General features: G+C 42.1%; 1 protein-coding gene across 1 annotated transcript in view; it reads left to right on the forward strand.

The window, feature by feature from the left end:
* The window catches only part of snd1 (staphylococcal nuclease and tudor domain containing 1), a 135,895-nt gene that overhangs the window by 103,715 nt on the left and 5,020 nt on the right, over nucleotides 1-27,160 (forward strand). Inside the window, exons 18-22 of the mRNA XM_048268667.1 lie at nucleotides 10,929-11,073; nucleotides 18,305-18,428; nucleotides 19,936-20,005; nucleotides 21,437-21,550; nucleotides 22,842-23,045. Of these exons, the coding sequence (XP_048124624.1) occupies nucleotides 10,929-11,073; nucleotides 18,305-18,428; nucleotides 19,936-20,005; nucleotides 21,437-21,550; nucleotides 22,842-23,045 (657 nt within the window). The remainder of the gene's footprint in view (nucleotides 1-10,928; nucleotides 11,074-18,304; nucleotides 18,429-19,935; nucleotides 20,006-21,436; nucleotides 21,551-22,841; nucleotides 23,046-27,160) is intronic.

Consider the following 27,160-nt stretch of genomic DNA (forward strand, 5'->3'; position numbering starts at 1 on the left):
CAGGCTAGTTGCAGAGGCATGCGTGCTCATATATATACACACACACACACAGCACAGGGGGGTTGGGAGAAGAGATCAGTGCAGGAGTTTTGCATGTACATTTTATTCACACATTCTCATCACGTGTTTTCTGTGCAGAGTTGTCCCCTATATATTTCCTTTAAATATTACTCATCCAAAGACAAATAAAGTAGTTATATGCAGGTGTGTTTTTAGGAGTAGTTTTTTAGTAGTACTTTTGATTCCGTATTCAGAGTAGGGCTGGGCGATATGGACCAAAAGTCATATCCCGATATATTTAGGTTGAATATCGATATACGATATATATCCCGATATTTTTTTTCTGCAAAGTTAGAGCTGTAAAATGAAATGTTCAGTCAAATAACAATAAAATGTAAACATAAAACTGGAGTGCCTTTTTTGAAAATCACGTTTAACTAAAATAAAAAAAGCCTATAAAATAAAATAGGCCAATTTTTTTCTGAAATAAATATATTTATATGAGAAGTAGCGTGCAGTTTCACAGCAGTGCAGAGAGCTCCGGTCAGCGGCGGGAGAATTTTACATTTTTATCACACAAAATTAGTCTTACTAGCAGAGGCTAACGTCCACTTAGCCTCATGATTTTTTTCTAGCTGAGAGTCCATACACTGATTATGTATGAATGTGAAAATAGAGTGATGCACATAGTCCTTGTTGGAATGTCCTAGATATTGCTAGATGTATTTTAGGAAATAAGAATAATGAATCAGAACATATCTCAATTTGGCATGGGTATGAATACATATGGGCTTAGTTATACCTCTGTAAAATCACATTTTTGTTATTGACCTTGAGCTTATGATTGAATGCATGTGTGAAATAACTTATTCATGTGCACACATAATTATGCACAATGAAATATGCAGTCATTATTAGATAATGAATTTAACATCTGTCAGATGCACATGAAATCTCCTTACAGTATCGCAGTACAGTGACTCTTTCCCATATGCATGTGCATTTGTTCATGTGCAACCATGTGTCCTTGGCCCTTTGAGTGTCCTTCTCCAGCGCTCTGTGGATTCCTTTAGGCTCTTAGCAAAGGTCCTCGGGGGCAGGTTTGTGGCTGCCCTTGGCCTGTCCAAGCAGAAAGAGTCCACATGACTCTTGAGGACCATGGTTGTAATGTGTGTAAAGGGAGGGGGCAGTGTGACACAGACAATAATGAGAGATGACACTGTAAATTGCATTACTGCTGATTAACACATGCTTCGATACGCAGGCAGCCAGAGTACAGAAATGATTGCCATCTCTCTCTCCTTTCTCTCTGTGCCCCCCCTTCCCATTTCTCTAGAGAGAGCTGTTGAGTGCTGGTGATTGTGAAGGACATGTTGCACTTGCCTATAGTTGCTTTAGTCTTTGGGAGCTGCCGCAAAAACAGCCATTTTTACACTAGTTCTAGTTGAGGTCAGATGGATGTACATTGAGTACATGAATTTTTTGGTCTTGATGTTGAATGTTTGTAACATCCACATCTGCAATTAGAATTTCTCCCCAAGTGCCAGTGATGTAAGCTGTTAGGTCTGGTAATTGCAAAACAAGCAATGTAGAAGAATCAGCGTCAAGTCATAGGCACCCCATAACAAGCCAAACTGCATGAATATCCATACCTTCACTTGCGGTTCCAAGGACTGGTGGTCTGTGTTAAGTTCTTGATCATCGAGAAGGTGTTCAGTCACGTGGGAGAATGTCTGTACAAAGACATATTTTGTTTATAACAGATCATTTTTTATGTCAAACCAAGCTTTGCACATCTTTTCTAACCATCTTCCAAATGGCAGAGACAGTGCTCCTCTTGAGGTAAGTGACCTGATGAGTCTTGTTGCCTTGAATCTGGCTGCCAACTCTAAACAATTAAAGGTGACACATTATCAAAATGTCCCTTTTTAAGGGTTTTTATATAGTTGGGTATCGGGATTGGTACCAGTGCCAGCCGCTTGTTTATGGGCTGTCTACATCTGTAAACATTATTCAGTGAGCCATTTAGATAAGTGATGTCAAGTTTGGCAGCTTGTTAAATAAAGCCACCTAAATTCTCCACTCATGACTAAAGTGGGAAAGTTTGGTTTTATTTCGCAAAATTGGGACCTGTTAGCAACATGTCAAAGTGAAGCAATTGGGCAAGATGCTTTTGTTTTTAAAGGAACAGGCACACAAACAGGCCACTTTGAACAGGGGGGTATTCCAAGTACGTGGTTTAGTGACAAACCTGGGTAAGTTAACTCAGGGTAAGTGGTAAACCTCCTACAACAAGAGCCCTATGGCATTGTTTTGTTAGGAGATTGAATCCATATAGCTCTTCTATTAGGAGGTTTACCCCTTACTCTGAGTTAACGTACCCAGGTTTGTCACTAAACCACATACTTGGAATACCCCCTGGGCTCTTCAGACTGCATTGAAAAGGTGTTAAGGTGCTTTTTCCTTTTGGTATTTTGACTAAAAAAGGGGGTGCAATCTTTAAACAGTTTGAGATGCAAGAGATGTATAAATTGATATTGACTTTTTACATTTCCTTTGGGATTGCAGTGTTTGTGTGATCTAGATGTAGGTATGTCACACTGACGGGTCTCTATGAGAGAGCATGCATGAGACTACTGAGCAGCAGTAGTAAAATAGCAGGAGAAAGGGACTGGGATAAGCTCCTCTGCTGGGGACTGGGCTAACATCGGAGCTAACGGCTCATCAATTTTCTTTATTACCTGCTCTAAAAAAAAAAAGGTCTGATAGTGCGGGGAGGCTATTCTTAGCTCTTCAGCCTAATTCACTTCTAAATGCACTTCTAATTCTCCATCTCACTCTGCCTCCCTAGCTCTGAACATCAAAGACTGATACTTGGCCACTTTTATTTTGTTTGTGGATTTTTTTTTTTTTTTTTTTTTTTTTTTTTTTTTGAAAGCAGAATTACAGCTAAATGCTGCCAATCACATGTTAAAAAGCCATGGTTGTGGAGTGGCAAATATCGTAAGATATGTGTTTTTTTGCCGTTTTACATCTCCTAACAAAATAGAGCACTGACACAAATCGCATTGGTGGAAAAATATCAAATTAGCTGTTTAGACTGGCAATGATAATTGTGTGGTATGGATTGGTCAGTGCCATATATAGTTTATGCCATACAATATCAGGATTTAAAGCATAAACATACAGTATATCAACATTATAAAGTATTATAAAATAAATTGCTGAATTTCACAAGTAAGTATATGTGAGCTAAACTTTCTGCCATATTCCCTGACAACACAATTGAAGTCACTTCTATCAGCATTGAGTGTAATTGCACTCAAAACTCAGTTGACTTATTTATTGTCTGCTTATAAGTTTTTCAATTTGCTCCCTATCTGCCACGTTTGTTAAATCAGGGTCTTGGTCTTTTGAAACTTAATGAAACACTATCATGTTTAAACACTGAAACACAACAGTGTATTGAGAGAAGGTGATCATACTGTTTGCCTATTCTAGTATTTGGAGAAACAAAAGTCCCTCTATTCTGTTAAAGTGATGGAAGCCAGTCTGCAGTATATGTCCTCTTAATATCAGACAGACTTAGGCCTCTGTCTCGCCTGAAGGAGACACAGTTACGTAAATGTGCACTCAGTCTCTGTGCCTTCACGATTCTCTTTCATCTCTCTGCATTCTCTTTAGTCCTCCCGCTCTTTTATCCATATCTTCAGTAGCTTTTCCCTCCCCTCAATATCTCTATCCCTCTTTCTGTGTTTGCTTCACTCTGCACACCCCACTCTCTTTCTCTGTCTCTCCATATCTCCCTCTCTGTCCCTGTGCCCTGGGCTAGTTGCCAGCTCAATAGGCAGGACGTGCTCTGACATGGCTGCAGAGGCTTTGGAGGACTCCTCCTGGGCATAAGTGTTTTCCTGCAGGGCAACTGTCCATTACATTTCCTCTTAGCCCATAACTTCACTTCCTTACTCCTTTGTCCTCATGAGCACAGGCAGTCGCGCTTCCTAAGAAAACAAACAGGCAAGAGCAGACACACGTACGTGCAGCTAGAGGACGGCTGTGAGTGCGAAGCAAAGATAATTGAACGTTTGATCTGAGAAATTAGAGGTACACTTTAAGAGATAAGTACCAATGTCACCATGGACAAAAGCAGTGCATGCCCAAAAAGCTGTTTGATAAGTGTACTTAAAATATGGCAGCACATTAATCAGGCATTCCAATCCCATTTATCCTCAACGTAAGCTCTTTGCTGGAGTCAGTCATAATGCATGTCTCACACATTGCTTCATTGTCAGTCTACCAAGAAGAATGGAGAATAGATTGACTTCCTGAAAACGGCAAGCCATCTCAATGCAATTGACCAATGCAAATCCATGTCTTCCTTTTTGATATCAAATTAATTCATAACACAGATGTCCCGTAGAATGGAATTCCTCCATTTTAGTGGTATGCTTTATGCCTGCTTTTAACCGCAAGATGTTGTATCATGTGATAGTGCTTTCTATGATTTTGCTTGCAGTAACTGTAGCATGTACAGTATAGGCTGCACTCAGGCAGAAAGGGGTTCTGCATTGCATAAGGGTCCTTATGTCTTGAGCTTCTGCCTGCGGCAGTGTCTCTTGAGATGGGGGTGGCATGGTGGAGTATGGTAAGATCTCAGCCTCTAAAGAGCAGGTTGCACACACACACACACACACACACTCACACACACACACACACACACACACACACTCTACCAGCACATTTTTTTTCTTTCTTCAAGACCACCCGCCACCACGCAGATGTGTATGCCCTGTTACCATGGTTATGGCCTGTGGACATATCAGTGTGAAACAGACTCCTAAGCGATGTCATCTGTCCACCCATTGCTGAAGGCATTTATTAAGCCCAACCCCAGTCAGCTCTATGGCAGTATACAGTTGCATTCCGTTACACCAGAGAATACCTCTGATGTAACAGTCCTGGTGTGTGTGTGTGTGAGTGAGTGTGAGTTTATGTGTATGTGTATGTGACAGAGACTTTAGGGAAGGAGGCTATATTAGCAGTGTAAGCTGCGGTTTAGAGTCGACTGCTTGTGGAACATCTGTTGGCTGTGATACGAGGCTAAGAAGAGGTTCTCCATCTGCTTAAATTCCCAGCTGCTCGCTCAACCCCTATGCGCCACCTGTGACGTTTTTAATGCACAGTTTTATCTGCTAAGTAAGCGCATCCCAATCTTCTCATATGCCTCCCCGCTGACATGCTGTCCGAGTCGGACAGGCAGGAAATATCCGCATTTAACCGGATTATAGTGCTTCTCCGAGTTGACGTCTCACAGACAGTCTAACAGCAGGAAATATTAAGGCTTGTAGGGTTCGGCATGAATTGCGTGTGTTTCTTGAAAAATACATTTAAACAAAATTTGTCTAGTATCGGTGTGTAATTCTGTACCGTGTTAACCTGGCTCATGTCTGTTTTACTGCGGTTGGTTCCTTTGTATGGAAAAGAAACGGCACACAATGAACTATTGTTTTTGGATTGTGCTTGAGTTATGGCTGTGTGTTGGGCATAGTTTTGCTTTTCCGTTTGTAGTTGCAGTATGGCGGCATGGTTTTTGTTGGAACACCTGAGGTGTGTGCATAGTGTTTGTTCTGAGAGCGAAAGAGATGGAGAGGGACACGGAAATGTTGACGTTCTGTCCTCAAGGCTGCTGGCTGTTTTATGATTGTGTTCAGACAGGCTGCTAGCACAGTGATTTTGAATATGACCGTAGCAGGGCCTGTGAAAGTGGTTCGAATATGTATGCATTGCCCATACCTTTAAATCAGTCATATCATTCCATCTCAAGCCGCCGACAGCTCTCCGCCCTCGGGTTAAAGGAGAATTCCGGTGTGATATTGACCTAAAGTGTATTGAAACATGATACCGAGTGTGAACGTATGTCTCATAGCCCATCTCGGCTTGTCCCCTGCACTCCAAAATCTGGCTAGTTAGCGATGCTACCAACAGCTTTTTCAATAGTGGCGGTATCGGGCTAGCCATGCAAATAAATCACTGTTTTATACCCATTCACGAGGCTCAATGTATCTCCACACTTCATTGGTAGACTTCGAGGGCCCTGACATTAAAAACGAGACATTGAGAACTTTGAAAAAGCACTGGTAGTTTACTTACAAGAGATTTATACAGACAGTATCTTCATCGAAGTTTAGCGTTTGCAGCCATCTTGAATTTAGTCGCGATAAATTAGAGCAAAGTAAGAATGAACAGGTATGATAAGGGATCAGATTCCAAAATAATTTAGTGGAAATACATGGATTCCAGTTGCTGCTACTGGAAGAAACTGGAATCCATGCATTTCCACCTGAATTATTTTTGGAATCTGATCCCTTATCATACCTGTTCATTCTTACCGCTGTTCGAATTTATCGTGACTAAATTCAAGATGGCTGCAAACGCTAAACGCCGTGGAAGATACTGTCTGTATAAATCGCCTTGTAAGTAAACTACCAGTGCTTTTTCAAAGTTCTCAAGGTCTCGTTTAAAATGTCAGGGCCCTTGGAAGTCTACCAATGAAGTGTGGAGATACATTGAGCCTCGTGAAATGGGTGTAAAACAGTGATTTATTTGCATGGCTAACGTCAAGCACCACTATTGAAAAAGCTGTTGGTAGCATCAGCTAACTAGCGCCAGATTTTGGAGTGCAGGGGACAAGCCGTGATGGGCTATGAGACATACGTTCACACTCGGTATCATGTTTCAATACACTTTAGGTCAATATCACACCGGAATTCTCCTTTAATGACTCTTCAACCAGTCCCTCCTCTGTGGAGCAAGGTGGGAGTAGGTGTTGGTGGTATGTCTCAACTTGCACCTTGTCAAGTCTGTCACCCCAAGAGGTCACAGCTGTCATGTGTCAATTGTGAGATCATCAAACATACAAACAGCATTCCCTGCAAGTCCTACAGTGCACCAACCTATTGATCACTGTCACTGCACTCTTAGTTGCAATGTGAAGCATGTGGGTGAGCATGTCCAAATGTGTCATCTGATGGGGGGTCTGATCAATTCAGTTAGCTCCCTTACCCTGTAGTATTCTAGTTTGAGATTCCTCTAGCAGACATAAGCATCACATTTGAAATTGCATTGGGTTGTTTTGGAAGATTATATTAAATAGGGGAAATATATACTGTAATGTAAACCTGTGTCAGTTATTCTTTTAGCAGATGGTTTTATCCAAAGCGAGTTATAAAATGAGTAATACAATTACATTAAAGTTACATTGCAAAGAAGACCTTAAGTAATAATAAATACTATTACATTACTACCAGTACATTTATTGTTGTGGAAAAAAGCCAAATGTTCAGGGACTGGGAATATGGTTTTGTTTAAAAAGGTGGTTTGGGTTTGGTATTTCCTATCATTTTCATAATGCTGTTATTATGATTAACATTATGGTTTTGATGTAATGGTGGCTGTGATTGTTAATCTGTTGTATGAGATCTATGCCATCACACGCCATGGTTCATTTTGTCCCCAATGCTTTTAATGGTTCAATCAATAGAGTCACAATCATTGAGCCCAGAAAAAAACCTGAACCATAGACCACAATTAACCATTGCTGTTTAACCCAGTACTTTCTGCCATTGTTATGCTTATAGTGATGGATTTCTTTTGCTCTTTGACTCCATGTAGTTTCACCAAACAGCCCCATTCAGCTTGGAGAGAGCTAGCAACTTGCAGCTAGCTATAGGAGATCCATTTCGAGCCAACAGAGTTGACAGACAACTTGATTGCAGAGCAATTAGCAGTGTCTGTTCAGTTTTAAATAGTGTTACACATAGCTTATCATAGCATAGCTTTCACACCTATGCACTGGAGTTCAGGGAAACTATATGTCAGGCACCTTTTTTCTAGAGCGTTCTGGTCCAATCCTTGGTGCACACCAGAATTTGAGAAACGGAGTTCACAAACAAACCCAATGAACTGTTCAAGTGGACTCTCTAGTCTACTATAATCTCTGTACAAAAAGAGGAGCTGGGAGCAATAGGCAGGTGGAACGGAAGCAGGGATTGGGGAAAAGTTATGCAGACTTGAATATTTCGCTGCTTCTTGAATACAAAGAGTTAAGAAGAATTCCGGCAGTTTTCAGCCTAATCCCTATTATTAGCCATCATTAGGTTGCTGGAGTTCTCCTTCAAACAACATATTGGCCATTTGTTCTCCCACAGTGGCAACAATTAATATATAGAGATGCTACATTTCTTGTCAGTTGGGGCATACTGAATTTAAATGTGGGAAAGACCTCCTCCCACATATCCAAGTGAATCCTATGTCCCCATTCACTTGTTAAACTTGTGATTAGCAGCAAAGAAATACAGTGACACAAATAGTCACATAGTAGACCTGGCGTTTAGTTGACTAGTTCTCTTCACTTCCATCCATGTTTGTCTGATTGTATTTTTCTGTGCCCATACTTTGCTCCTTCTCTCTCCACTACACTTTCCTGTTCTCTTCCTGAGTGGCGTGGACCCTGGCTGTGAGTCTGTGTGCTCTGGGTGTTGATGGGGCTTCGCTCTTACAGGACTGAACACATTCTATTGGAATTGACACGCTGTCACCTTTAATCAGTGTTTGGGATGTCCCCCTCCTCTTTTCGTTGTGTGTGTGTGTGTGTGTGTGTGTGTGTGTGTGTGTGTGTGTGAGCGTGCGTGCGTGTGTGTGCACGAGAGAGAGTGAAAGAGAGAAGAAAAAGAGTTTTCTTTAGGATTGTGATAGAATAGCCCAGTAAAGGCACTGCCTTCCCTAGCCCATCACCTGAATGCTAAGTGCTACTTTAGTTAATTGCTCCATGGTCACCTGAGGCCAGAAACTGTGTTGGATTGCAGTTACAATGGGGTATGCAAGACTTTCAGTAGCCTTTCATCAAAAACATTAGCGGAGTCCCGGAAAGGCACCTCTGCGAGTATCACTCCTCATTATAATAAGCACGCTGCAGGTCTTCCCTTGTAATAAAGTGTCTCATTTGCTCTGTATGTGGTGTTTGGTCTGAGGAGCATAAACAGATTATTCTGGTCCCTTGACAAGAGCGATCTTCCCTCCCTTTAAATTTGTCATCCATTTGGTGCTGATAGAATTGTGCAAACACTTGGCCTAGTGAAGGTCAGAGCTGCATCTGTTAAGGAAAGACCCTCATTTTTGCCAAACCTTTCAAACTGTGGTTTGTTGAATCTGGAGTTTGCTTGCTCCCTCTCTCCCGCACTCGCCCTATCTCCGATTCTGCATATCTCCATTTGTGTGTCGGCACACTCATTGCAGTTCTGGCTGCAGTAGTGACTGAGCAGCAGCAGCAGCAGCAGCCACACCTGCGCTCAAGTGGAACAAACAGGAATGGTTGGCTACTCAGGGAAGGTCATCTGCCTCAGGCAGGACAGAGTTTGTGTGTGTGTGTGTGTGTGTGTCTGCATGTGTGTGTTTGCAGTTAGGAGTTATTTGTGTAGGGTTTTTCAGAATTGTTATTGCTGTGGCATTAGGACGCACATGTGTGTGTTTCGGTGTGTATTTGTGGGGTTCGCTGCGGCGGGCGCTCATGCCCTTGCCACTGCGGCATGCGTCTGCACACGTCAGAGGTCATTCAGCCACTGGGTTTGAGCATCCACGGTGACCAGCTGTGCCAGAGACGACATTGTGATGGTCACCACCATAATGAATGGTGACACTATAATCTGTGTCATTCTGATTGGCCCTGCCTCTCTGATTAAAAGCTTCTCTGTGCTGCAACATTGCATTATGGGAACAAAATGTAGCAGATTGGTGCTGGGTGCAGAGGGCTTTGGGCAGAGCGCTGCTGTAGCATGGCTTATTTACATCTTAATTAACGCTCCGTAATCTCTAAGCGCTTATTTGTAGGTTTCTCATTTATTGCATGGCTAGGAGGTGAATGATTAATTGCAATTGTGGATGGTTAACCCAGACTTTTTGTCAAATGTGATGTGGCAAGGTATTTAAGGCTCAGTGTTTGTGTCACTTGTACTGATAACACAAGATGTTTATCCTGGTGCTTTGCCTCTGCAGCAACAAGGGTAAAAAACATAGTGAAGTCCTCTTGGAAATGTCTGTTCTGCCCAAATCTCAGACTTAATTAGTTTATACCAATTCTGTATGAAATATGTATTCCTACTTTACTTGTAACAAGGCTATTGAAACACTGGTATGAATGGCAACACCTGACAGTGAGTTAGTTTGGAGACCGGTTCAGAAAAGGCTAGTCTGACTTTCTTGAGAGTGACCGAAATGTTGACAGATATTTTTATAATGGTGGTGAAGTTGTTAACGCTGGTTGATTTTGTGCAACAATTGCTTAGCTGGTCGGCAAGAGACGTTGTCCACTGTCTGTGGTTTTTCTTTTGTTGCCCCAAGCTCCACTCTTTGGTGTAATGAGCCTGCTGCCCGTGTCCTCTCTCGCGGAATGACAAGAGAATCGGGCAGCGGTCCCGCATACAGTGCTGTAACTGAAAACCTCACATCATTCTAGCTGTGTGTTCCATGTTCACACTTAAAACATTCCAGTGTTTATTGACATTAAATGGAGAGACAAAGTGACTCAGACAGAGTTGAGAAATATTGGCTGTGCCATTCAAACAATGTTGTTTCAGTAGCACAGAAGAAACTGTTGCAATTTGATTGGCCGTTAACTTCAGATATCAACAACCGTTTGCCAGAATCAAGGGTGGCACCTTTAATCTAAAGTCAGTGCCTAGCCTTGTCGATCCCCACCTCAGACATGATCAGTTTTTACCACTGTCATGGCAGTGTTGATGCTTGCTACCTGACTGGAGGTTTTATTTCTTCTCTCCATGTACGGCATATTATGTAACTGTACATTGCAGTTAACTAATACCAGCATGTCTAATTATTCTTAATATGCCTTTGTGTCTCTGATTCCGTGACAGATCTGGGCCAACTATGAGGACAAGCCAACAGAGGAAGTGGCAGCTCTGCAGTCGGAAGAGAAGGAGCGGGTGGCCAAGTACCGAGCCGTATACGTCACTGAAATCACAGATGAACTGCACTTCTACGCACAGGATGTAGAGACGGGTGAGTTCTACTGGCTGATCTCCTGACCTTTCAACTTTCATTTGTCGCTACTATGCCATCTACTGTACTTGCAGAAGGCGTGGCTTGTGTTCAGCAGGAGAAAATAAAATCATTTTAGCTGCTCAGACATCAGATCCAAGAAGACTAAACTCATGCTGACTAAATACAGAGTTTTACTCATCATATGAAACACCCTTTGGCATATTTAACTTTGTGGAACAAGGTCACCTGCATAAGGAGTGAGCCTTCACAAATGTTTATAACTATTCTGTTAGTTCAAGGGCATGGTTATGCACTAAATCTGGGGTTGAGTTATCCATTTGGACACACCAAACACGGTCTCTCATGCATAGCCCAATTTGGAAACACAGCAGGTTATGTTTATGCAGAGCTGTAAAAGTGTCTATGAGGCTAATTTTTTTACATTTAGCTTGTTGGTTAATATACATTAATTCATATCCATGTGAATCCAGTCAGAACAACATTGCTTTTGCAAAAAAAAACAGATAATTTTGAGAGGTGGGGCTAGATTGTATGTTGACATACTTTATACAGTTCAAGTATTGCCCTTAAGTAATTTGAATAATTAAGGGTCTTCGCTCCTGTCTCAGTTGTAGTCTACTTTGACAAGACCACAAAATCGACTTTCGTCAACACTTAATGCGTTCTAATGAGATAATTAATTAATTTGCATTAATTTGGAACCAATCTCAGTCTTCGGTTGCCAAGAGCGTGACAAATCCCATCACATTAAGTCCTGCTTTTAGCTGTGGATAACTCAATGGAGCAGACCTGCAGGTGTTAAAGAATGCAGTTATTCCCCCAGTACAGCCCTTGCTTTTCCAGTCTCCACATTCCTGTCCGCTTGATAGGAAGTAGTGATGAATATAACCATGTCTGCTGCAAATCATCACTTTTATCTCGTAGTGAAAATGCCCAATAGGCCGACGGCATTCACCCGAGGAGATCAAATAAAAAAAGGGGGTTGGGGTTGGACTGCCCTATGTGTAGCCTACCTCATTCCACAGTCAATGTTTGTTCATTGTGTATAGTGTAACGTAAGTATTTGACACTTACAAATTCAATGTTTAACTTATAGCCTATATTTTTGAATTTTTGAATTCATGGAAATGGAATTAACCAGATTATGTGAAATTACCCAAATTGTCGAACCCCAGTATCAAATTACATCTCTGCAAATGTTGAAATAATACAAAGAATCTAATCATTGTCTAAAAAGATTTTCCAATTGACAACAGATTTTGAGGTTGCTATATTGCCCAGATTGGAGGCAAATAGCTGGCAATCAAAAATTGCTGTGTGCTATGCCATGTGTGATATGAGGGTCTCAGCAACATGTTGCAGACCACGACTAGATTTCTAGCAAATGACTTTTTGAAAAGTGGTCGTTGTTTGTTATTTAAACAAGTAATATGTATGCTGATGCTGTCCCTGACACTTCTCTGATACTGCAATGCAGTTCAGTTGGTGTTGGGGCCTTTGCTGATTTGGCAACTGTGTCAAGCAGTTCTTGTCACTGGGGTTTAAAGTTGGCATAAGAATGTTGCCTAATGAATATAGCAGTTTTTTTTAATCAGGTCTCTGTGCACATTTTCATCACCCTGCTTTTAAACCAAGCAGATGTTTCTCACCTAATGAAATCAAGTCTTATGAACCTACCCTGTGTCCAGAGAATTTTTAAACCCTTTGAAACCCTTTTTTCCCACTGTAAATATGGAACATCAGATGCTTTTCATTTACTGTTAACTCTGTAGATAGATAGATACTATTATTCATCCTGAGGGAATCTGTGGTTTTTGAACACAGAACACACACACACACACACACACACACACACACACACACACTAGCAGAAGTCGGAATCCATTGCTGCGGTGCCCGGAAAGCAGTTGGGTTAGGTGCCTTGTGCTGTTCAATCGCTGGCCCTGCCCACATTTGATTGAACCAACCACCCTTTGGCCACTAATCTGATTCCCTAACCAGTAGGTGAAACAAGTGTGGAATAGCTGCACACTGGAAAAGCTCCCAAAATGTAGCTAAAACATGTTGTTTGACTATCTGTGTAAACACCTAATGGTGCACCTCACCCTGGGTGTTTGTTTCCCTGTGGTTGTACAGTACATATGTTAGAGATATTGAATTCCCCCTTTGCTTTCCTCGATAGCTGGTATGTGTTCATGTTGTATGCTTTTTCTCCTTTGCATTTTTTCAGTTATAGGAACGTCAGCTATTACCAACCGTCCCGTATTTCCAACCTCTTACGTGTATGTGTCACTTAATATTCATTTCTATACAAACCAAGACGACGGATTCCTAAAGAAACGCAAGCACTCACACCATAAGTTTATCTACATTAGCTATACCAAAAATTACATTTTACCGTGACTCGAAGAGCTGTAAACAGTGTTGTAAGGCTGCGTGTACAAATCCGCTTGGAGCTCCAGTGGAATTTTGATTTGCGATGAGAATTCTAACCGTTGATGTGCCGTGAGAAAGGTTGGGAATAGGCACCCACCAGCCCAGCACTAAACTGTGAGCGTGGTAAACAAAATCGGATATTTCAGGCAGTAAAAGCCCCTGTAAGAGCCAAACTAGATTTTGTTCAAATCTACTCACCTATGGCTACTGAAAAAACGTAAGGTTCCTTTATCAAATGTTATTTTGAAGTATTAAAAAACATTTTTGTTTTAGAATTTTCGAACAAAATTGTTGGTAATTGGCACGTTTACGATAAGTAGCTCACAGGAAAGCACTATCCACTATCTAGTGTTTCACGTTTTTTAACATCGACCCAAAGAATCCTAGGCTACACCATCTACAGCAGTCACAATCAAGCAGCACTGATAGTCCTGACTGATATTTGGAGCCAAGGCACTATGTACACAGAACGGAGCATCGCAAATGTAATTGCTTAAAATGTGATAACAGCTGCAGCCACAAAACTGTGTCTAAGCAGGTTACCCAATATGAGGAAAGGAGAAATGTTTTCTTTTTTCCCCTACACCAGCACCTTTTTTTCAGGTCAGCACTTCAGCTGCATACACGGCAAAGCACGTCAACTCACAGGAGACCCATTGTGTAGTTAGATCAGCTGGGAGAGAGCTATTATGCACCATACCTACAAACTCATTCCTTTGCAAAGCCTGACGAAATTCTCTTATTCACAGCTGGCCACTCTTTGGATGCTATTAGCCAAAACACTATATGTAAAAAAAAAAAAACCCTCCCTTTTATTTTTTCACTGCTGCATCTAACCCAGTATGACTATGTTTATCTCATGCAAATGCAAGAGATGCCAAATGCAAATGCTTTGTGCTGGGGTTTAATTTTAGATTCTGTTGCAGCACTACTCTACGTTTCTTATGCCCTGCACATTGCAGGGCTTTAGTCTTTTGTGTGGGCTGAGAGGCACGACAAGTGGTACAGTAGTGGTTTGTTCATCACACTATGTACTGCTTTTGAAAATGACTCTGTAGAGCCTCTCAAGGAAAACATTATAAAAACAGATACCAAGAGAGTATTGTTAGCCTATACAAAGAGATTCCTTGTACATGTCTTTGCCTCACTTTCCTTACTGTAAATGCACATTTATGCCATGGTCTTGGCATTTTCACTATCTTCTAAGAACATCAAATCGCACATCACACACGGTTCTGATTTACCATGTGTGTAGGAATGAAGAAAATAGCCTTGATGCAGCATTAAAGTATCTGCATTAGTATAGAGTGCTCTTTAAATCTAGTACAAGCTGAAACTCTGGTTTGTCAGAGGAGTGAAAAATGTGGAGAGAACAAAACGGATAGTGAGCGAGAGCGATAGTGAGCGAGAGCTTCGTATTGGTAATGTATGTACATGTGAGGTGTCTACAGTCTCTTCTCAGTTCCTTGACCTAATAAATGATTCCACCCACACTCTTGAAAGGGTCGTCAGCAAATCTTATCTCAATGAGACTCGATGTCTTAACACATCAGTCAAGGTTATCGTCAGACAACCAATCTTCAGACTGTTAAGAGGAGTATTCAATTTGGTAGGAAAATTTGAATATTTTGAAAAGAAATATACATTCCATTGAGATGATGGCTAAATATGTAATGTAATACTTAAGAAATGTTGATAGTCTTATCAAGCATGTTGATTTTTATTCTCTTTTATTAATTATTTCTTGCTAGATATCCAGAGATTGTATGCCTTGAATGTACAGCCTCCAGGAAAGAGGTCTGAAACTATAGTAATTGAAGTTGGATCCAGGGTTGTGTCCTCTACTAGAGTGCAATGACCTAGAAGGGGCGGGGGGGTCTTAAGGGGTCTTAAGGTGCCACCATATGGTCTGGACTTGGTCCTGTCACCCCTGTCGTATAAAGAAGTACACTACACTCATTTTTGGAGCCTTCTGGTTTTATTTCTTCATTTTCGCAGTTACATTGACTACATAATTACAGGAAGATCTTTCTCATGATAGTTTTTCTGTACTCTTGAAAAAGCAGCAATGTCAAGCGTTTAGGTAGTGAACCAGTGACGATTGAGTGTGTAAAAAACAAAATTGATATGGTGACCTATTGCGATATTTCACTGGCCCTCATTTACAAAACGAATGTATGACATAAAACAGGCGTAGGAAAGGTGTATGGTCATTTCCACGCAAAGCATGGCATACTCTCCATAGTATAGCCTCTTATGTTGACACATTTGATGATTTAGGATACCCATCATGTGGACAGAATTGCTTTAGTCAATAAAAATAAGTTCATTTTAGAAAAGTGCTAGTCATGAATGATGCGTTTTGTTTTCTTCTGCACAAAATTATATGCCATCCTCCAACCTGTCACCAGTGTTCCAAGGACATAATTGTTTTTTCAGGGAAAAGTGGCATGTGTCGTCGGTTTTGTAATAAATGCATTTGGAAGTAGCACATGATGCATTCTGTGCAGTCTGTTAGGCTTAAATTCCTAAACTTTCCTGATTTCCTTTGAAGCCACTTTTTCTGACTGCCAAAACTAACTGGTTCAGCTGGCTTCTTGATGTCAGAAAATGTTTACTTTTGGACATACTGTATTACGCACCTCCATGCTGTAAATTCTTGGGGCGGAGCCTCTAAAATTATAATATATATGGGCGTGATATTTCAATTACTCTTGTTTTCAACACGTGTTCATTCGTACGCTGGACTAGGAGTTACACGAATGTTTCATGAATCACCTGTGAACCCTGTCATAAGATGATTCCTGCACTCAAATCTGCACTGGTTTCTATGTTTGATTGGTAAATGAAGGCCATTGACACCAAATAGCAATTTTTTTTTTTTTCAGACTTGGGACCGTTACCACCCTCCATCTTCATGTCTAGAGATGCTGATATAGTGGTAATGGGCATGAAGCACTATTATAAATGGCAGTGAGAAGACATTCTCTCAAAATAAGCTTACAGTTACTGGCTGGAATTGGAGTGTTCTATGCATTTTTTTCAGTTACAAACTGTGAAACTGACACAATTTAGTAAAAGAAGACATCATTCACGGGTTTTGCCTTTACAGGGCATTTTTTCTTTGTCCGTTACACATAAATTGTGATGTGTTGTTGAAGGTTGTCTCGCAATTTATCAAGTATTGCAGAATCTCTGTATTGTGATGCCATTGTAATGTGGGCAGGGCAGCTGTGGTGGTATAAGCTTAGTATTGTCAGTTACTCAGTTAGTCCCACCCATAGTTACATACAGGGTTCCCACGGATCATGGAATTCCTGGAATATCATGGCATTTTGCAAAGTCTATTCCAGACAGGGAAAAGTCAGGAAATGTTATCATTTTTGGGGCAAAGTCATGGAATATCAGGGAATTTTGTTGTAGCAGTTTAAAATTGACTTGCCAAAATACATTCATACAAATATTTGCACGGAGAACTGGTGTATCTGGTTATTTGCTTTACTGCCTCCATGAGTATTCCAACATTGTTTATTCAATGCCCAATTATTCATCTCCCACTCTAAACAGTAAAATAATCTTGAACACTATACATTAGTAAGTATAGTATAGTAAGTCATGGAAATTCATTTTTTTTCTGTCAGGGAAAAGTCATGGAATTTTACATTTGACTGGGAACCCTGTACATGTATATATTGAGGCTGATGATGGTCTGCTGATGGCTGTGATTGGAGAGGTTTAGTATAGAGGTTTGCATTCTAGTAAGTGCTTTGCTCCAAACTCTGACTGCCCTTGGACAGTAACAGAAGGTCTCATATTAATTAGGTTAAATGAAGAGTCTCCATTAAAGCTATATATAGCATTCTGAGGAGTCCCTCACATCTTATTTATTATTTAATGAGATCTGCAAGACTTAAAGTGGAGCACAGCAAGGAAGCCAGCAGTGTGGGGGAAAGCACTCTCTGCCTAGGAAAGCAGACTCAAACTTTTTTTAATTAGATTAATAAATCAGAGATGAGACTTTTGCTGTCAGCCTTGCTAGAACATCCCATCACTGGCGGAGAACAGTACAAACAATGCCACTGGGACAGTGCAGGTCTACTGGTCTGCCTGCGTGAAAACGCCTTCTGCTGATTCAGTATTATGTCTTTTTGTACACTATGTGGCAAAGATTGGCCTTCATACGCACTGCTTCATTTTCCTATTCCTGAAGTTAGGGTTAACAGACCTAAAGAGATGGAGTGTGAAAAATCACCTTGGAGGACAATAGCTTTAAGCTTTGCTTCAGTGCAGCAGTGATCCTCTCACCCGTAGAGTGGAGGTGAGCATTTGAGTTTTAACCGAGTGTGTCTCAGTGCTCTATTTCCAGTGACACTTCCACCCACAAAGAAATCAATGGAAATTGACTGTCAACAAATCACTGTAATTTCATACAGGCATTTTGCTAAACTAGCTTGAGTAAGCGCTCCACACTCTCCATTGCCATCAAGCCTGATTGCCACTGAATTGTTGTTGCTGTGAGCCTGTGACTGGCTTGTTATTGCAGTTATGGGAGCAGGCTTAGCATGGCATATCTGGTGTATCTGCAGACTTGGATATTAGTGCCTGCATTTACTGTAGCGGCGCTTTACTTATTGGTTGACAGTACAAAATATTATTGTGAGCATAAGTGACTGATCATGAGCAAATCTCCATTTTCTGTGTCCCTTTTTCACTCTCTCGCTCATGCATGCACACACACACACACACACACTGCTGAACCTGACCCTTCTCTCTTATGTCCTCCTTTCACCAGGTGCCCAGTTGGAAAGCCTGATGGAGACCATGCGAGCCGAGATTGCTGCTCAGCCACCAGTAGAAGGGTCCTATGCTCCGCGCAGGGGTGACTTCTGCATCGCCAAATTTGCTGATGGAGAGTGGTGAGTTCACGGAGCAACAGAACAGTCTGTAGAAGGGGACTAATAGTCATTTCTATGGAAGTCACAAGTCCTTAACCTACAAAAGGGAGGAAAATATAAATGGCCTGTTGTACAGTAGAGATGAAACATGGGCTGATGGTGGTTGTATAAGCAGGCTAACTGCTGACTCTGGGGCATATTAGCACCACACAGCTGCTGTCACCATGGGAATCCCAGCTGTGCCTTGTGTGGTCTGTCTTGGGCCAGTTGCCTAAAGCAATGCAGTTAGCATAATTAATTGTTGAGGATATCTACACTTGCTCTTTAGTGGGGATGTCTATGAGAGAATTAGATGAATCTTCCCTTTACTTTTTTAACTTTTCATCAAAGTCCTTGATCTTATGATCTTCTGACATTGAAACATATGAGTAATTTTTCTTTATAAAAACATATGTAGTCTCTTTTGGCATTCAGGGTAACGAATACATTTTGTCATTTAATTGCTGTATTATGTTTTATTCCTCCCGTTGGAAAACGAGTGCCAGTTACTTTCACTAAACACGGGTGACTGAATTAAACAGGGACCTTTTAAACTGAAGTCAAACCAGAATATCATGTAGAGCACCTGACTTTACAGATGGCTGGACACTGGGAATTCATTTGACCTTTTTTTACATTTGAAGATGACTTTGCATATCCAGAAAAGAGATGATTTGAGTTTGAGGGGAAAAAAACAAGACTCTGGTTAAAGGGGGAAAAGAAGTGCAGTCTAAGTTTCCTCTTAAGCAAACTTCAAAGTCATTCAGTAGCCCTGTCATTTACTAGTGAATATGTTTCTCTACTTTTCATTTACTTGTGATCACTCATTCTCAGCTTCATTTAATGGAGTATGTCTGGGGTCTGTCATAGGATAATAGGAGCTTTTATGCTTGTTTTCTCCTCTACTCTTTTTTAATTAATTACTGTCCTGACAGGAGACTTCCATTCGAGGCTTATTTAATGTAGTGAATGTTTGAAATAAAACCGCTTTGTACAGCTGGCAGTCCATAACTGTGCTGTTTGGCCTAATTTTCTGTAGCATTCACTTTCCATCCGCTCTGTCTTTCTGCTCCCGACTCCTTTCTCCTTGCTCTGTGTGCCACCTACAAAGGGTGTGTTTTCACCCTTGTCGTCCCCAGTCTGGGCCACATCATTCTCATGTCATGTGCATCATGTCCTGAAGAGTCGTCCATGTTTATGATCAAATAATTTTGTTCAATTGGCAAAGAATATATGATTTTTTTTGTTGTTGAGAAAATGCTGTTCACACCATGTACAAGTGAGGAGACTTGACATGGGTCAGTCATTACAACCAGCCCCCATTTTAGGGAGTGGAGTGTAATGAAGAGCACCTGCTGGCATGTGGTTGTAATAATCCCCAAAGTACACATTTACAAAAGCATCTGCAACACATCCCCTAGGGACAATGTTATACATTTTCTAGTTAATTTCTTGTTCAATATCTCACTTCACCTGCATTTTCCCCAAGGTACAGAGCCAGAGTAGAGAAGGTGGAATCCCCTGCCAAGGTTCACGTGTTTTACATCGACTATGGCAACGTGAGTGGAACATGCAGTTCTATATTTGTCTCCGCAAGCGCGGAATGGAAACGGTGTCTCTGTCTCTGTCTGCATGTCTCTCTCTCTCTCTGTCTCTCTCTCTCTCTCTCTCTCTCTGTCTCTCTCTCTCTCTCTGTCTCTCTCTCTCTCTCTCTCTCTCTCTCTCTCTCTCTCTGTCTCTCTCTCTCTCTGTCTCTCTCTTTCTCTCTCTCTCTCTCAGAATCATGTTGGGAAAACTGCTTTTAACAAGGTTATTTAAGAGTTGATGGCTTTCTGTGTGGTGGGATGAAAGTGCTGGACGTGCATTATGTGTTTTGTCTGTAATGTCTGATTTTTTTGTAAGCTCCTTGTTGAAAAATTATGCAACAACATGACTAGGTATTTTGGGGGTTGCACTGTAACACCTCATAATACAAATACATGATCTGTAAATACAGTTGCAGTATCTCCTGATGGCTTTTGGGTTGTTCCTATTTAATGATCCAGCATCTTAGATTTCCCTACAGTTATATTTCGTACAGTTAACTGTGCCGTGGGACTCTGTGGTGGCCTCATAGCAAGAGGCCTTGGGCCTGTCTTGTAGATGTGATGCTCCTTGGCATCCTTCTGAGCTACAGCACGTCTCTTCTTCCGGACCTCTATCTCTCTCTTCTCTTCCATTATCACAACCTTTACTGTGTTCTGCTGAATCTCACCCCATAAGCTTTATCACACTCATGTCATCAAATTTAAAACGATGGTGTGGCCATTGCCATATATCTACTAATTGCATGGTCTTTTGGTTTTAGATTTTTTTTAAGTATGCCATGAAAATATACAGCTTTTAATATTTTTATTTTTTCTTTTCGCATAAATCGTTCAGGTCCAGCCAGATCATTAAATGTATCCATTTTTTAAACTATTTTACATGTTAGCATAGGAGTGCTCCTCTCTCATTGTTGTCAATGATCAGGTATGCTAATCTCCAGTTTCATGAAGGTCAAAATCTCCATTCCTTTTTCTGCTGGAGTGACTAGGCCTGTATGGCCTGATTTTAACAAAGCAACAAACATTTGATGTAGCTAGAAGGTGGAGAACAAAAGAACCAAGTAACTATTGAATGTGGCTACTAGTTTATACAGTATATTAATCCAGGAAAATCATAAACTGTCAATGTTCAGAATAAATGTTCCCCAAAATGAAAGAAAATGGCCAGTTTACAAGCATTTTCTCAAATTTTGCAGTTGAAGTTAACTTGTACGAAACTTGTGACTTACACAAGGAGAACTTGAACAAACCCAGGGTCAGATGCACTGCTTTTTGGGTTGCTCACTGTATCGTTTCAAATCTGATTTGATTTGTTTTGATTTGTTTTGAAAGGTAATTTGTGAAGTGTTAACGTCCAGGTTGATATGCCTACAGTAATCGCGCTTTTTTTCTCTCAAACTGCAGAGAGAGACCCTGTCCTCCACACGCCTGGCTCCTCTCCCACCAGCGTTCAGCACCCGCACCCTGGCAGCCCAGGCCACAGAATATGCCTTTGCCTTCATCCAGGTGCCACAGGATGTAAGTACATGTACATGCTAATACATATAGTGGGATGTATAGTAGTTAATAGAATTATAAGTAGATGTTTTGTTTTCTGATTCTGGTGTATCTTACTTAATATGTACAAAAAGTGTATCAACATTGATCAACATATACTTTTGATGCACTGTCCTCAACCCATCCACCTCCCCCCCAGAAAGCTTTATGGGGCCTTCAGATACAACGTGACAACAGCACTGCTCTAAAACTTATTATTTCTAATTGCTTGCGATGCCACTCAATAACAGTTTGCCGCTACGTTGAGCAAAGTGCAGGCGCAGAGCAATTGCGCCACTCGGCGAGCTTGCGCTCACGCTCTGGTCAAAGTTCACCAATGTTCTACAGCCCTATGAGGACTACTGCTTTGCACTAAACCCAGCAACTAGCGCTGTGCAAATCACGTCCTATCTAAAAAGGCCCATGACACGTAACCACCAAACCTCAATACAGTCAGCAAATCGAGCATTCACATTAAACCCCCCAATTCCCTTCCCCCCAATTCCCTTCCACCATAGAGCTTAATCAGAGAATCCTCATTATTCCTGCATTTCCTTTCTTCTATTCATACTTCCCCCCCATTCTCCATCTTGGTTGGAGCTCCCCCATTCTCCATCTTGGTTGGAGCTCCCCCACAGCGTGAGTGTGACATGTTGACCAGGGGGAGAGAAAAACAAAAAGCCCTGTGAGGTTTTTTTTTCCCCCTTTAAAGCGTCTCCCTCCATCTCGACCACCCCAAGGGCAGGCAGCACTTGCAGGTTACCATGGAGACTGGTCATGATAGGGAGAGTGATGTCCGGAGCTTGAGAGAGAGAGTGTGAGTGTATGTGTGTGTGTGTGAGAGAGGGAGAGGGAGAGAGAGGGAGAGAGAGAGAGAGACGACTAGAGAGCTTATAGATTCTTTGGCTCACAGCCTTCACTAAAGAGAGATTGATTGGTTGCTTCAGACTGAAGGGAATGAGTTATTGGCCAATTTTTGAGTGTCGAGTGAATGATTGGCCCATGGGTGGAGGCTGGAAACCTTGAGTGTCCTGTCTCTTGTGGGCATGATTGGTTTATTTTTGTCTTGTATGTTCATATCACTCTTTGTTTGGTGTCTACAAGGATGTCCCCTGTGAAGTTGTGTGTGTGTGTGTGTGTGTGTGTGTGTGTGTGTGTGTGTGTGTGTGTGTGTGTGTGTGTGTGTGTGTGTGTGTGTGTGTGAGTGCGGTTTTAAAAGTGAGAGGGAGGAAAAAAAGAGTATTCCGTGCTGACCCAGTGCCGCCCCCTGCAGGAGGACGCTCGGGCTGACGTGGTGGACTGCATTGTGCGGGACGTCCAAAACACACAGTGTCAACTCAATGTGGAGTACAACGGGGCAACGTGCCCTCATGTCACTCTGCAGTTCACTGACTCCAAAGACGACGCGGGTCTCGGCCTAGTCAAAGAAGGATTGGTGATGGTGGATGTCCGGAAAGAAAAGCATCTGCAGAAGATGGTAAGATCACAGACTCTCCATGAAACTCTGAAATGCTGAAATGATATGTGTCTTCCGCAGATGAATGATCATTCCAGATCAAACGGCACATATAGATAGCATTAGCATTCCCACTGGGTTTTCCATGACTGCAAAGTCCTGTGTTCCCTGTATATCCACTTGACTACATATTACGGAATACTCCTGAATGTTGAGACCAGGGGACCCATCAGTGCAGTGTTTGGTTTAGAGGCAGTCCAGTCCACCGGCAAGTCACAGACAAATGGCCCACCGTTTTTACCGCTTATTTCTTTCAAAACACTTTATTCATTCACCTATACTGCCCTGCAAAGCCAAAGTGCAGTAACTGCATTTTTTGTGAAATTCACTTTTTTACACCAATATAAAATGCCATATCCTCTGATCAATCTATCAAAATCTCATTAATCTACTGAAACATTTCCTGAAGATATAGGGATTTTCATTTTCCACTATCTGCTAAAATACAGTGTGAAAGACAAACATTTGTTAAATATATTGGGCGTCCAAAAACGGACCAGTAGCACACTACTCCTAGTAGGACGCTGACCGAAGTCCAGTGGTGGTCCAATGTATGCTAATATGATTTTGCTACCTTGTGAAGTGAATACTGCCAGCATTTCCAGTATGTAAAATGGAGGACAACTAGACGCATCCACTCATTTTACCATTACTGGTTCTAAGGAGATGGTTGCTGTGGTCAAAGCCTAGCCTGAAGGCAAGTCAAGAGAAATATTTGTACGTTAATATGAAAAAGCATTTGTGGCAACACTAAAGACCACACTGTCCTTGTGATGCATATACGGCCAAGCATCTCACTGTGTGTACTTGTGTTTGTAAAATCCCTCCCAGCAGACCTCCTGACGGCAGCCATTTTAGGGGGTTATGAAGCACCAGTGTTTTGCTCAGTCTCATTATGCTAATTTGGCTGCAGACCCATGGTTAATGGGAGATAAGCAAATGGGAATGTTGATTGCTGTGCCCTGGCATTTCTTTAGAATGTCTTGTCACATTACACACACACACACACACACTCTCTCACACACACACACACACACACACACACACACACACACACACCATGATTTGCACAGGCTTACACACAATACAGGTGTTGTAGCTCTCCCGCCTCGTGTCTGTAGTGGCCCATATTTCCACAGTGGGAGCCCTAAAGCTCCAGAGGGCTGCTCCTCTGACTGGGGAAGGCTCCAAAGTGGCTGCTTAAATACTACTCTCCCCAACTCTCAGGGGGGCGTGTAGCAGATGGCCATATGGAGTCTGTTTGTTTTCCCCTTTTCATGGCCGTGTTCATTGGTCCTGTAAAACATGCCAACCCCACGCTGTTCTGGATTTTTCTCTCTTGCTAGTTTCAGCTGATCAGACGCCTCTTTCACGCTTAGGTCCACTGTGAGCTGATATGGGCGGTGGTAGTGTAGTGGTTAAGGAGCTGGGCTAGTGTGCTGTAGCCTGTAGGGTGGTGGTAGTGTAGTGGTTAAGGAGCTGGGCTAGCGTGCTGTAGCCTGTAGGGTGGTGGTAGTGTAGTGGTTAAGGAGCTGGGCTAGCGTGCAGTAGCCTGTAGGGTGGTGGTAGTGTAGTGGTTAAGGAGCTGGGCTAGCGTGCAGTAGCCTGTAGGGTGGTGGTAGTGTAGTGGTTAAGGAGCTGGGCTAGCGTGCAGTAGCCTGTAGGGTGGTGGTAGTGTAGTGGTTAAGGAGCTGGGCTAGCGTGCAGTAGCCTGTAGGGTGGTGGTAGTGTAGTGGTTAAGGAGCTGGGCTAGCGTGCAGTAGCCTGAAAGTTGTCGGTTCAATTCCCGGCTTCAACCGTTGTGCCCTTGAGCAAGGCACTTAACCCCAAGTTGCTCCGGGGACAATGAGATCCCTTGTAATATAGCTGACATATGTAAGTCACCTTGGTCAAGAAGTGTCTGCTAAATGTAATGTAATATACAGTAGAATGACTGGTGTACCTGCCTATAGAGATGGAGAAAGGCTGTTTGGTGTGGTGGAATTTTATGTAATAGAGCTCATTGTAGATGTGAAAAGGTTAGGCTTAAAGCTCATTCAGCCAGCTCGGTCATTAGTTTAATTCGGAAGTCTCATCATTGTGGGTCGTGTAGTGGAAGGGCTTTGCATTTCACTTGCTCTCTCTGTGTTGTGCCCATGGCATCACAGAGGATCAGCAGAAAGCATTGCCCATGTCTGAGTCAAGCCAGAGGAACTGGATGTGCCTGGCTGCAGATGGATGTTAGCAGAGGGCTATAGGATTAAGGCTGAAGAGGTGCTGTAAACCCCCCGCAATCTGGGCCCATGCTTTTGCGTAAGGAGCAAGAGCAAGAGCATAACCTCTTTATTCTCTCATCTGTAACTTACAAGACACGGCAGATTGGAGAGAAGAGAACTTTACTAGAGTATATTGAGGTCCCATGCTTATTACCAATGAGATGTCTAATATTGGATATGTTGGAGAGATTACGGATACCTAGCCAGTATGAGAATCATTCAAATGTGCCCAGATTGGATTTGAGGATTAAAGGTTTAAGGTAGATATGATATGGTAACATGCTCTGGGATTAACCTATTTTAATGTAACTTGTAGACTGTGTATTAAATGCTTCACTGGAGGTCACAATGACTCTGGTCAGGGAGAGGGCTAGCTAGACGGAGCATGGAACTCCCTCTGTGCCCCAGATCCAGGGCTGGCCATACCCTGCGGGCAGCCTGGCACTTGCAATTGTCTTTAGGGAGAGAACTGGCATTCCCACTCTGTCTAAGAGAGTGGCGTTATGCCACTTGGGAAAAGTGCCATCCTTTTGCCTGCAGTGCACTTGGCCCTCTTCTCTCACTTTGAATCTCTCTTTCACATGCTCTGTCATTCCCCATTTCTGTAATAAGGAGCCAAGTATCTCTCTATGATAACTTGTATAGTTTTAACTGAGTCACTTTCCACCTTTTGAAAGCAGACCGATTTATTTTAGTATTTGTATTTTAGGTATATATGGAGGATATATTTTCAAATAATGTTTATAACAATATATGAGAGATAGAGACCGAGAGAGAGACAGTCATATTCTGCTCCCCACTGAAGAAATCCATTCTCCTGATAGCTGCCATCATGAATCAGCTGTCTTCTGAATCAATGGCCATGTATTAGGTGGGAATCAATGTTTTGTGCGCCGTGCAGTTTTACTGGGCAAACACCTCTGATTTTATTACACGTGGCCCAGACCCCTGCCCCTCCATCACACAAATGGTAGATGTGCTTTTACTGCCCCCTCTTTGTCTGTCTCCCTGCTTCTGGTGTAGTGTGCTGTGGTGAACATTTAAATTATTTCTCAGATTGCATTTCCAAAAGCTTTTCTTGCCATATGCACATCTGTGGTGGTGTTTAACAGTTGTGGCTACTCCATAGTATACATCTACACAGTTCTGTTATGGTAGCGTGTCTATGGATTGGCCCACAACCTGCTCTCTGCCTCTTGCACGCTTAGGTTGTGTTAAGTGACTGATGATTTGCAATCAATTATACTAATGGAGCAAGCCCCAGCCTCATGGCAACCTGAACTCCTCAGGGCCTGTGAAACCAGCTCTTGAGTTGGAACTCGAGTGGAAATGCCACTGGTCTTGTGTTTCTTCTCTTTGTTTCTCCTTCTTATTATTACTCTAGATCGTTTTTTCCACTCTGATAGTGCTATTTGTAATCTATACAGTGCCATTATTAATGACTATTAGAATACTACGGTCATTGAGTATTGGTAATTATTATGTGCCACTCTTCAGCTATTGATAACCTCCAGCTGAGTGGAGGGAGTTGTCTTGCCATAACTGGAATTGTAATGTGTTTCCCTCAGGAGGGGGATGGTATGTGTCATTCTAGTGTAGTATGGAGGTAAGGTGCCCACTGGGAGATGTAGTTTTGGCATATGTGTGGGAGTTGTGAGCAGAGCCAGCATGGTGGTTCACTCTAATAAGGATACAGTAATGATGAATGGAGCTGCCATAGGCTAGCACTTCACATCCACACAGTTCCATGCTCTTAACCCCCACCGCCACACCACCCTCCTCAACATAGGCTAGCTCTCTCTTTTCTCTCTCTCTCTCTCT

This window comes from Alosa alosa, chromosome 17 (assembly GCF_017589495.1).
Source record: "Alosa alosa isolate M-15738 ecotype Scorff River chromosome 17, AALO_Geno_1.1, whole genome shotgun sequence".
Classification (NCBI taxonomy): domain Eukaryota; kingdom Metazoa; phylum Chordata; class Actinopteri; order Clupeiformes; family Clupeidae; genus Alosa; species Alosa alosa.